This window comes from Aulonocara stuartgranti (assembly GCF_965226115.1).
Source record: "Aulonocara stuartgranti genome assembly, chromosome: 11".
Classification (NCBI taxonomy): domain Eukaryota; kingdom Metazoa; phylum Chordata; class Actinopteri; order Cichliformes; family Cichlidae; genus Aulonocara; species Aulonocara stuartgranti.
The window spans coordinates 39,637,811-39,649,951 of NC_138947.1; the positions used below are offsets into that span (position 1 = coordinate 39,637,811).

The window sequence follows — 12,141 nt, forward strand, 5'->3', positions numbered from 1 at the left end:
TTTGTCAGTTATTAATTTCACCCCCTGCTTTAAGTTCACTTACATACAAAAGAAACGAACAGTCACAAATTTCATGGTAGTATCCAAAAAGAACAGAAAAAAACTTAAATAGATTTTCATGTCATGAGTGAAATAAATATTATATCACACCAAGCACAACATGACTTAACACTTGATGGAAAAACGATTCTTTCGAAGCACAGCAGTAACTGGTCACCAGGTTTGCACACATCTCAGGAAGGAGTTTGTTCCACCCTCTTTATAGAAACTCCTGTAGTTTTCTTGGCTGCTGCTAAACAACAAGAAAGTTCAGCTCCCTCCTGAGTACCGAGGCCTGGAGACTGGCTCGGCCGCTCCTTTGTTGCCTTGGCAGTATGTTGGCAATCACTGTCAAGTTGGAAGACCACGACAATCTTCAGTATTCTTGCTGGTCTTGTGCAGGTCCACAGCCTCGTTCCTGACATTTTTTGACAGCTCTTTGGTTTTTCCAATGGTCGTAGAGAAGCTGGAGCGGAAGAAACTGACTCTGAAGACAGGCGGCATGCTTTAAACACAAGTTAAGATCAGTAGTGTCTGTAATTGACTGATTGTAATCTGTGTCCCACATGGGCGCACAGCTGCCACAGACTGTTGTACACCGTATTTCACTCAGTGACATCAGGTTTGACAGCATTCCTCGTCAGTGGCTTGAGCATGAATCGATGATTAATGTATTTGCTCGCTTGAAGATTTTATAGTAGACTTAAATATGGCTACTCGCTGCAGTTTTCTGTACTTAACTGAAAGAGTGATCACAAGGAAAACGGCATGTACATGAAGTCTTCAGAACCAGGAGTTTCAAATTCTGATTCAATGACTCTGCTGCTATAGATATGTAAGAGTCTGACAAATGACTGTAACAAAAAACCTTTCTCACCGCTATGGGTTTAATTATATTGCCAACTCATGTAGGACCACCAAACTGTGCAAAGAATCCAAGAAGATGGAAAATCTGATAATGAAGACAAATTGGATCTATAAGTTGAATCTGGAGCTGATTTCTTATTACAAAGTCTGGCATGTAGTTGACCTGCAAAGGCACTGAAACAGAGGAAAAGAGATGAAGAATTGAGACGCTGATGTGAGTCCCATCAAAAACACCTGCAGAGGATAACAACTGACGGGCATGTTACGCAGCAGCCATGCTTGGGTGCAGGCTGCTAACCAAGCCGGCCAGTGTTAGCTGAGACTTGGCCTCCACCTCACACTGGGGCCATAAGGAGAACATTTACTGCAGAATATTTAAATATGTGTTCATATTGTGGTTGTGATTAAGTATATTACTTTTATCTGCAGGCCCTGCTGTCATATCTAGACATGTAAAACAGTCAAAAAACAAAATGATGTTCGAGAGGTTTCTTTATTTTACACGACTGTTTCCTCTGTGGAGGCAGGGATGGTAAGCCAGTCTCTGCAGGTCTTTGGTGCAATACTGATCCTAATAAACCATTAACATGAAAAATATAAAAATAGTTATTTAAATAACAAGTAAAAGCTTCTATTGCTGACACACTGGCATGGAATCAGTGCAGCATTCACAGTCTCAGCTTTCAAACGTTGTATTAACTCCTCTGTGGAATGGCGAGCTCAGGAGTCGGCAGAACCGCTCCCTGTCGTTGCAGATGTCTCAGGATGTCCAGGATGGCGTCGAGCTCAAGGCGGAAAGCATCCATCTCCCTGCTCTTGTCCTGAGCCAGACGTCTCCAGTGCTCCAGCTCAGACTGCAAATCATCACCTGGCGTCTGCCACGCCCCCCCAAGCACCTGAAGGACACAAACAAAAGACCTCAGGTTGTATTTGATACAGTAGAACTACTTCATCTGACCTCTATGTGGATAATATCATCAGGGGAAGTGCACAAGCTTCTCCACCAAACAGTGTATATGTTTGGCCACAGGTTCAGCAGTGTGTCTAACTCCGATGTCTGTGTGACTCGCAGACGGTTTCCCAGAGTCCAGGAGACGTTTAAAGTCATTTACAGCATAACATTCAGGTCAGCTTACGTTTTCGTACAAGTTTGCCACTAGTTCAAGTTAGTTTCATTTACGCTGACAATGTGGATCCAGACCTGCTTTTGTTTGAACGTGGTTAGTTCAGGGGATCACCCACCGTGGATGTCCAAGCCTGTGTTCAAAGTTTATCACAACTGCTGATTTAAAACACCTGAATCTTGACCTTAGGGGTCACTACAGGTTCACATCAGGTTCTGGGTTCCAGTTTCTGTCAGCTAGTTGGGCCCTCACTGGTACCTGCTGCAGCTCCTTCTCTCTGTGCTGGTGTCTGAGCTCCATGTTCAGTATCTTCCTCTCCAAGGTGCACAGGAGTTTCACCTCTGAGCTTGAAGCTTCTTTAGCTTCCTTCAGCTCCTGCAGCAGTTTGGTTAGCTAAACATGAGACAGAAGCAGCTAAATTAAATTAATTAATTCCAATTAATTATTGACACATTTAATGAATTGTTTAATGGTGTATTTCATTAATTCATTTTGGCAGTCCTGGCATTCCATAATTCAGAGTCTTTCTGTGTACAATCCTGGATAGAGCCAGCACAGCGATCTTTCTCCAGCTCCTCACCTGCGTCTGCAGAGCATCCTCTCTCCTCCTGGATATTTTCAGTGCTTCTTTGCACCCCTGCGTTTCTTTCAGCTGCTTGTCCAGATGATTCATCATTATCTGCAGGTACATATGAATGTTAAAGCAGCAGGCTCATGTTGTACAGAGGCTGCTTGATGAGGGAGCCCTACCTCTTGAGTGCTCAGCTTATTAGTCAGTTCTGCAACCTTAGAGTCTGAGTGTTCGAGTGCATGGGTGGCCCGCAGGTGGTCCAACACTCTAAAGTGTTCTGCCTTCGTAGTGGATAGCTGCTCTTCAAACTCCTCTGTCAGCCTGGGAGATTAAATCATATCTTTAATTCAGGGGCAGCAGGTGATTGGCTGGGTTGTTGAAGAACATCCTGCTTCTTTGCAGGATGGGTCTCTATTTGCACTATGAAGCACTGTCCAATCAGCTTTGCCTGAATCTGAAGAGAGTGTAACTTTATATTCCTGAGAATTCATCAGCAGCACAAATGTTCCAATAGCAGCCACGCATCCCCAACGTGACATCCCCTTCACCGTTTTCCTGACAGATGATGTGATCTGTATCATCTCCACACACTGTTTGTTCTCGAGTATAACCAGTGGTTGGCACTTTGTTGTACACCTGTGTATTGACGTTGACAGTGATATTCCCCATCAGCCTTTTATGGCTCAGGGATAGAAATTCAACATTGTAAATGAACTTTGATATTCAGTCTGCTTCACTGCTTTAAGTATAACATTTCCTAAACAGCAAGTGCAAGTAGAAGCATTTGGAAACAAGCAGAAAGCACACAGAAGCAAAACTACAAAACTGTACCTGCACAGCTGCTGCTTGGCCTGTGCAGCATCAGCCTTCAGAGCTTCCTTCTCCTGCTCGCTCTGCAGGAGCACAAGCTCCACCTGCTTTTTCAAAGCTTCGTTCTCCTGCAGAACCTCAGAGATATGACTCCCTGTCAGAAGGAAACATGAAAAAAATCTTCTAGTGCCTCCAGCTAGCTGCATTTTTTAAATCTGGAAAACCACAGCCCTGCTTATAGACGCTTCTATATCCCTGCTGTTAGTGTTCACACTGGGATCGATGTGGGCATGTTCTTCCTTCTGATGCAAGTCTAGAATATGTAAACAACACTTGTGTGTAAACCACTTTCAAGGATCGCTCGACAAATAACAGTCACACACACACACACACACACACACACACACACACGCACACCATAAATTGCCCCCTTCACGCACTATGTACTTATACAGCACTCTGCATTGCATTATGAGTTGTTATTAATCTTTGGCTCTCTTCCACAGCACGACTTTAGTCTCGTCTCCCTGCTCTCGTCCCCGATGAGGCGAATCTTGTTGGGATTTGGAATTGAATAAATAAAATCAAAGTGAATTAAACAGTGTGACCACAAAATATTTTGATTGCATCAGGTGATCTTTAGTCCCTTTTGTGTATTACTTACTTTAAAAAAGTGCATTCCCACCTGTGAATACGGTGGGCTGATAGGTCTTCTCACACGGAGCAGCTGGGAATGTTTCTCCTCCTGCAGTGAGGAGACCTGGTTGTTGGTGTTTGCTCTCAGTGGATCGTCTTTCTGCTCGTGTGTTGGGGGCAGACGGCATGTTCCTCCGTTCCTTCTTCAGTTCCTGAATGGTCCGTGTCTTTTTAGCGAGCTCTTGATTCAGCCGCTCAAGCCGCACACCAAATGCTGCCTCGGCTTGGCGCTGGTGCCGGCCGGGACTCAGCAGGGCCTGTAAAACGAAGGGCTCTCCTCAGTATTGTATAATCGAGTACAAGTTTATTTTGTGTTATCAACTCCTCCATTATCCTACTTCATCCATTATTCCAAGGTTTCAGGGCAAAGGCTGCCTGCTCTAGCATCTGGAGGCAGCTAAGACAATAGCTCTTTGCTTTTAGTAAGACTTGTACTGACCTTCTGTTTAAGCTGCTGCTGGAGAGACTCGATCTGCTCATGCAGAGATTTCTCCTTCTGTTTGTGGCTCTGCTTCACACGGTACAGCTCTTCCTCCAGAGCCTGGACTACTGGTGACTGGGACCCAGCTGCTGCTTCAAGCTGCTGCTTACGCTGCAGCTGCTGCTCCAGCTCACAGATCTGCTGCTCGTAGCGGAGCTGCAGAGCAGACACATAGTGGCATTCAACAAAAATCTGCTACACTGTTGCAGGTTGTTTGTTTTTAAGACTCAGTTTGTGAACATGATTTAAAATGTATTTGATTTTATAATGTGTCTAATTTGATTAAATAACTGTGACAAGTTATATATAAAACAGTCCTTAATGAAGAGGAATTAATAATACAGGACCAAGCGCAGTACATCAGTGACTGCAAGCAAAGAAACAACAAATCAAAAGCAGCTACCGACCAAAGAACACTGTTACTGATCCCTGTGTGAAACAAGCCACATGTGCTTCACACTTTCTACTTTACGTATAAACAGTGAGTGATACACAAACCAGTTAACAGGTACAGCTGGAAACTGAGCCAGTCAGCAGCTGACAGGCTCGTGGGTGTGACTAAGCAGGCCGACGCCTACAGACTCAGATCCTCCACAGTAGAGAGGCTGCAGTCCTTTATGAAACAATGCTCTGAAAACACTAATGAATATGTCCATATCCATGACAAGAGTCCAAACTGAAATAAAACCTTTCTGTCCTTCAGTTTTTCCACAGAAATCAAAATGGCCAGTGCTGTAAGTGACTCATAGTGCTGTCACACAGCTGCTGAGGGATTTTACTACAGTGAAACTGGAGTTGAATCAGAAAAATATTATAATGTATTCACTCTGCCTCATCTCTTGAGTTATCTGCTAATGGTGCTTCAACCCCTGGCTGCTCCACAGCACTGTGACTGAGCTTGTGGACAGGTGACTGAGACGAGCTGTGTAAAGAGCTTTAAGTGCTACGAGGCGCTACAAGAGGAACTGGTTCATGTGTTCCCTCATCTGATGTTTTTAATGATCATTTCATCATTAAATGATACAAACCACAGAAAATAATGGTTCTGACACAGACTTCTATAAAACACACGGAGTCTCTACTATAAGCAGACGTCTGAAACGTGATTCTTCACTGTGATGAATCAAACTACCGTAATTGTCGGGCTATAAGCCGCTACTTTTTGCACAAGCTTTGAACCCTGCGGCTTTTAGTCAGGTGCGGCTTTTCTAGGGATTGTCCATGATTTTTGTGATATCGTAAGACGATTTGTTTTGTTTGTTCTGCTGTTGTACGGCACTACGTTGCCTGGCGGAAGGATCGGGGTTCAAGAGTGGTATGTTGGTCACATGTCCATCCGCCAGGCAACATAGTGCCGTACAAGTAGCGCGAAAAACAAACTTCAAAGTAGCGCTACGCGTTCAGCGGGAGGCGTGGATGACCAGCGGCGATAAACTTGCGAAAAGCAAGTTATGCTCAACTCCACCGGTGGAATCTGACAGCGTGGAAAAGTGTGAAAACATCCACGATCACCAGCGGATTTTGAAGGGCTGGACTGCTGCATGATGGAGAGGAGGACACCGCCACGGCCCTTCTGAGGGTGTTCGACTCTGACAACAAGGATTTGTTTGGTTTTGAAAGTGACAACGAAGGAGAGAAGCTGAGAGTGGATGACGTAGCCATCCTGAGCCTGTTCGTTTCCGACACCGGAGAAGAGGACTTTGGTGGTTTCAGTGGCAGGAAGAAGAGAAAGATGGTGAATGACTGACTTTTCTTCTTGTTAAAGCCGTGTCGCTGCACCTGAGCCTAAAAGGTAGGCCGGATCAATTTTTCTGGTGTGCTGTAGGTTATTGTTATGTACTACATTTGTTACTCATTTATGAAGCACAGCACATGTGCAAATATGTATCCATAACTTGTTTTTCAAAATATTAATAAAAGTGATGTCTCCAAACAGCCGTCTCTTTCCTGACAATTCGCTTTGTGCATATTCTCTTACATATGATGAGTCAACATTGAAACACCTGCGGCTTTTGGTCAGGTGCGGCTAATGTATGTACAAACCAGGATTTTCCCCTGATTTTAGCTTGTGCGGCTAATATTCAGGTGCGCTTTGTAGTCCGGGAAATACGGTACTTCCACAGCAAGAACATTTAAAAGTGTTGGTTCAGCACAGACACACGTTTCCTCACTGATCTGCTGTAAGTCAGACATGTGAAGGAGAAAAATAAAGGTTTTACTGTTTAGTCTCACAGCTGTGCGGTTAAGAAGCTCATTGACTGACTGAAACTGAACTTATTATGTCACACGGCTTCCTCTTTGGGCTTCAGTTCTCTATGAAGCTTTTGTCTGTTTGTCGCTCTGCTTTGCTTTTCTAGCACACCAAGCAGGAGGAGACGTGGTGATCACAAAGTGTGGATTCAGTGACTTCTACTGATGACCAGCAAGAGACGGTGGCTGCCCTATTTCTTTGGTATTAAGATGTGATTAACATATTTTTTGTCATTTAAAAAGGACAAAACCCCACACTAGCAGACAGCTGTAAAAGGTATAAACACGCCCCCAGCAGCCGAGGCTGGATGCAGGGTCACCTGATCCAGCCCTGACTATACGCTTTATCAAAGTTTTAAGCCCAATCTTAAAAGCTGAGAGTGTTTGACCCCTGAACCCAAGCTGGAAGGGGGTGAACAGGTCGGTGGTGTGACGGGGGCTTTCTGTTTAGGGTCCTCTTCACAGTCACCCAGCTGTTACTTCCAGGCTGAGTGCTGGCAGGTCGTTACATCGACAAGCCTGTGGACTGATGTTAGCTGTACCTTGACTCTGTGAAACTGCTGCTCCATAACCTGGAGGCTGCGTTTGGCTTCCTCATCGTGATTCTCCAGCTCGGCCTCCAGACGTTGGATCCTTCGCTCCAGCAGAGCAGTGATCCGGCTGGAAGAGGACATTTTGCCAGCGTCCTCGTGGCTGGCAGATGTGGCTGCAGCATAAATCAAAGCAGGCAGCGAATTTGGGTTTCTGCTCCTGAGTATTTGTTCCAGCTCCTTCACCTGGTGAAAACACAAGTGATATGAAGTTGTAGAAGAAGGAAGGAGAAATGAATTGTTAGTGTATGCCCGTGTGCCAAACCTGTCGCTCCAAGTCCTTCATCCTCTTCGAGTCCACAAATTTGTCTCTCGCCTTTCTCTGCCAGCTGTTTCTTTTGCCCACTTCCTGTTTCAGTTTTTCTACCTGAAATGGAGACGGCCTGTTACTTCCCATCCTCATTCCTAAAGCTTTCACTGTTGTCACTGTAAAGCACCACAAAAGAACTCTCGCGGCCCGGTACCAAACGAGTCACGGACCGGTCCCCAACCCCCGGACCCCGAGGCCCGGGGGTTGGGGACCGCTGCTCTAGAGCAATGTTTCCAGAGCCAGGAAAGATAGGCACGTTCCTCAAAATTAACACAATTTAAATCAATTTTAGTTTTAGTGGGGCGATCGTGGCTGAAGAGTTGGGAGTTCGTCTTGTAATCGGAAGGTTGCCGGTTCGAGCCCCGGCTCCGACAGTCTCGGTCATTGTGTCCTTGGCCAAGACACTTCACCCGTTGCCTACTGGTGGTGGTCAGAGGGCCCGGTGGCGCCAGTGTCCGGCAGCCTCGCCTCTGTCAGTGCGCCCCAGGGTGGCTGTGGCTACAATGTAGCTGCCATCACCAGTGTGTGAATGTGTGTGTGAATGGGTGGATGACTGGATATGTAAAGCGCTTTGGGGTCCTTAGGGACGAGTAAAGCGCTATACAAATACAGGCCATTTACCATTTTTTCAAATCAAAACAATAGTTTCCTTGAGGCACATTTTGCTGTAACATAAAGAACTGAATGTTAGACTGAAACCAACAATCACACAATCCCCTGTAGGAGGTGCTCTGTGACAGCAGGAAAAAAAAACGATGGTTTGTGGCAAAACCATCACAGCCTGGTCACATGGTCTGACTGGGAGAGTACAACCACCAGCCTGCCTTAAATGGGAATGATGAATTATTCAAGTTGTATATCTAAAAAAGGTACAACAACAACAAAGACAAATAAAGTTCTGATCAACAAAGGAAACCGTCTCTAAGACTAAACACTGACCTCATTAATTATAAATGGTGTGATTGAATGTTTTGTTTCTATTATAAGTCCTGTTTAAATTAGTTGTTTAGAGTATTTAATGAAAACTGTACCACACACATGCTAAAACAGACTCTTAGACTACACCATCTATTTCAGGTACAAACACTGAGTCACACGTTAGAAGGTTATGTTACAGTCATTGAATTAGCCTGCTTTATGTCCTGGTGGGCGGGGCTATGACTCGCCACACCCCCTATCAGATCGTTACATGGAGAAACCTTTTGAATAGAGATTGAAAATGTGACGTCATTTCCGTGGTAAAACTGCAAAGGATTCTGGGTAAGAGTGGCAAGCGGTACCAGTGTACGAAGCTGTTGTATTATTAACTGCAATAGCCGGTCGCATGACAGCCACGAGAAGCCGACGGGTAAAGAGATCGTTTTTATCGGATTACATCGTTGAAGAGAAATTGTTCGAGCCATGTTTCCGAAGTAACAAAGAGCCGACGGATGGCCTGGATTGCAGCCATTCAAAGACCAAATATAACGTCCCAGAACACTCACAGGTTAGTCTGCTCCAAGCATTTACACGAAGGTCAGTCTGCTGTTGTAATTGTTGATGTAGGTTACAAATAAGTCTTAATTTGAATTGAATTCGTTGCTATGCTGCTTTGTTCACTGTGGCTTTGCGGGCTAATGTTTGTGTTTTGTAGGAAAACCAGCCTACAAAATGCAGGAATGTGATCCAGACTGGGCCCCTCTATCAGCCTGGGTCAGACCGAGTTTAAAGCTGCTACCACAGCCCGATTTGATCGGTTAAGAGAGAGAGCGAGATCGAAACGTCCCGCATATATGTGCCCAAGTGTTGTATTGAAGCAATCAATTGATGAATAACTTTTCCAGTATGTTGTTTTGTAATGTTTTTTTTTTTTGTTGCATTGTTGATTAGTTTTTCACCGAAGCAGCTAATAAAGCACGATGGATGTTGTGTAACACTACAACCTGAAACAACAAATAGATGCGTTGGCCTGTAACAGCAGCTGTGAGATGGAATCGTCCAAATCACCAAAGTAAACTGGAGCTGGGCTTGTTGCAGGATCTGAAGTTACTAAACATGTTGTGAGTGTGTGCACTCACACTTAGGACCATATAATAATAAATATGTGCGTGATGAAAGTTGTGCAGCATGCTAACGTCCTTACTCCACTCTGTATGCTCGTGTGGGTCTGACCCTTTCACTCCTTTGATTTTTTCCTCGTCCTTTTTTTGCCTCTTCGCCACGTCTGTCTTCGTACAGAGCTGCCGTGTTCACCGTCGTTTTGTACAGAACTGCAACTCGTAAACATAAAATGCAAGTAGGGATTAAAACCGCAGAATTAATGATTGCCGGTGCTGGAAATGCTTGATGCAGTGTTTTGATGTTGTTGCCACTCGTACCCACAATGCAATGCACGAAAGTCACGTGGTCTGTCAATCTCTATCTCTGTCAATTTCTATACAAAGTGTTCACGGACACCTTGGCTGCTGCCTCTAAACATATTGAGCGTTGTCGGTCGTGCATGCTGCTCATTAACATTCAGTATTTGTTAGTTACTGTTACAGGTTGCTGCTGTGGTCTGCCTACTGTGTTGTTCTCTTTTGGTTTCTTGACTTTTCTTCCAGCAGGTGATCCAGCTGACTTTTGTGGTCTTTTCCTTCTGTCCCTCTGATTTTCTTGAACTTCCCTTGTCTACGCCTTTCCCGTTCCTATCCCCCGGTCATGTCTGTTCTCATTGTAATAACTTAAAAGTAAAAATAAAGATCAATCAAGTGGACCAGTATGACAAAGCCGTAATGATCCACGTTGCCTGTTGGGCCTCTTTCTTGGCCTTCAGACGATAACTCTGATGCTACAGTGCCGAACGGCACAGGAAGAATAACTGAATTAAACTAACAACAATGACTTGCATGAGGGAAGTTCACTGAAGTCAGAGTATCATTTAAATATGTCTGTGAAGGTTCTCAGTCATCTAGGTCATTTTGACTCAAAATTGAGTCAAAGGACTCAATTTTGCCATTTCTCCGCAACAGTTGCCCACAGTGGACCTCATCTCAGCCACAGAAACCGCCATACAGATTAATAAATTATCACAGACAGAAGCAGAGCAAATCAGGATGAAAGTCTCAGCCACCCTCTCCAGTGCCAAAGTCCCTCCATCCAACCTCACAATACAGGAAAAGAAGGCCGTCGCTTCCCTGAGCAAAGACCACAACATCACTGTTTTACCAGCTGATAAGGGAAGATGCACCGTGGTCCTAAACACTACAGATTACCATACAAAGATCACTACTCTCCTCAGTGACAACAATACCTACGAAGCCCTAAAGCGAGACCCCACAAGCAGCTACAAAAAGAAAGTTATAGTTTGCCTTCAGGACCTTGAAAAGGACAAAATCATTGACTGCCTTACATATCACCGCCTTTACCCAGGGGATGCCATACCCTGCATTTACGGACTTCCTAAGATCCACAAGGAAGCTGTCCCACTCAGACCCATAGTCAGTAGCATAAACTCAGCCACTTACAACATTGCTAAACACCTTGCTACCATCCTTGCGCCTCTCGTGGGGAACACCCCACACCACATCAAGAACTCCACCGACTTCACCGACAAGGTCCAGAAACTTACCCTGGATCCAGATGAAACCATGGTGTCCTTTGATGTAGTCTCTCTCTTCACTTGCATACCCACCACGGAGGCCGTGGAGACTGTCAGAAAACGACTACAAGAAGACAGCTCCTTGGAGGACAGGACCAACTTCACACCCGATCAGATCTGCACACTGTTAGACCTCTGCCTCACCACTACATACTTCAAATACAACGAAGGCTTTTACAGACAAAAACATGGCTGTGCCATGGGCTCCCCCGTGTCACCTATTGTAGCAACCTTTACATGGAGGAAGTGGAAAGGAAGGCTCTTGGCTCTTTCAAAGTAAGAGCACCCAGCCACTGGTACAGATATGTAGACGACACCTGGGTCAAAATCAAGACACAAGAAGTGGAATCCTTCACTGCGCACATTAACGCTGTGGATAAAAACATCAAGTTCACCAGGGAAGACAAAAAGGACGACTGTTTGCCTTTCCTGGACTGCACTGTGCACATTGAAGAGAACGGCAAACTCAACATCGAAGTTTACCGGAAGCCCACACACACGGACCAGTACCTCCTCTTTGACTCCCATCACCCTCTGGAACACAAACTTGGAGTAATCAGGACCCTACACCACCGGGCAGAACATGTTCCCTCTAAGCCTGAAGGGAAAAAGAAGGAACACACACATCAGAAAGGGTTTTATTGCCAAATGTTGAGCGGGTTTACAACATTAGGAAATTGCTGCGGTGCTTCAGTGCAAACATACTGTTATAAATTACGCTTAAATAGACATGAAAATAAAAATAAGAATAAGAGTTAAAAGTGCTAAGTAGATAGATATATAC

The 12,141-nt window shown here is 44.8% G+C and overlaps 1 protein-coding gene across 4 annotated transcripts in view; it reads right to left on the reverse strand.

Moving 5' to 3' along the window:
• Positions 1-1,380: 1,380 nt before the first annotated feature.
• cep162 (centrosomal protein 162) overlaps positions 1,381-12,141 on the reverse strand; it is a 42,928-nt gene continuing 32,167 nt past the window's right edge. For 3 of the 4 annotated variants that reach the window (XM_082550855.1, XM_082550853.1, XM_082550854.1), the window contains exons 20-28: positions 7,694-7,795; positions 7,381-7,614; positions 4,547-4,744; positions 4,097-4,364; positions 3,433-3,565; positions 2,781-2,922; positions 2,611-2,709; positions 2,289-2,423; positions 1,381-1,802 (exon numbers count right to left, since the gene is read on the reverse strand). In XM_082550855.1, the coding sequence (XP_082406981.1) occupies positions 1,602-1,802; positions 2,289-2,423; positions 2,611-2,709; positions 2,781-2,922; positions 3,433-3,565; positions 4,097-4,364; positions 4,547-4,744; positions 7,381-7,614; positions 7,694-7,795 (1,512 nt within the window). In that variant the 3' untranslated portion in view covers positions 1,381-1,601. The other variant, XM_082550856.1, reaches the window with a different exon arrangement.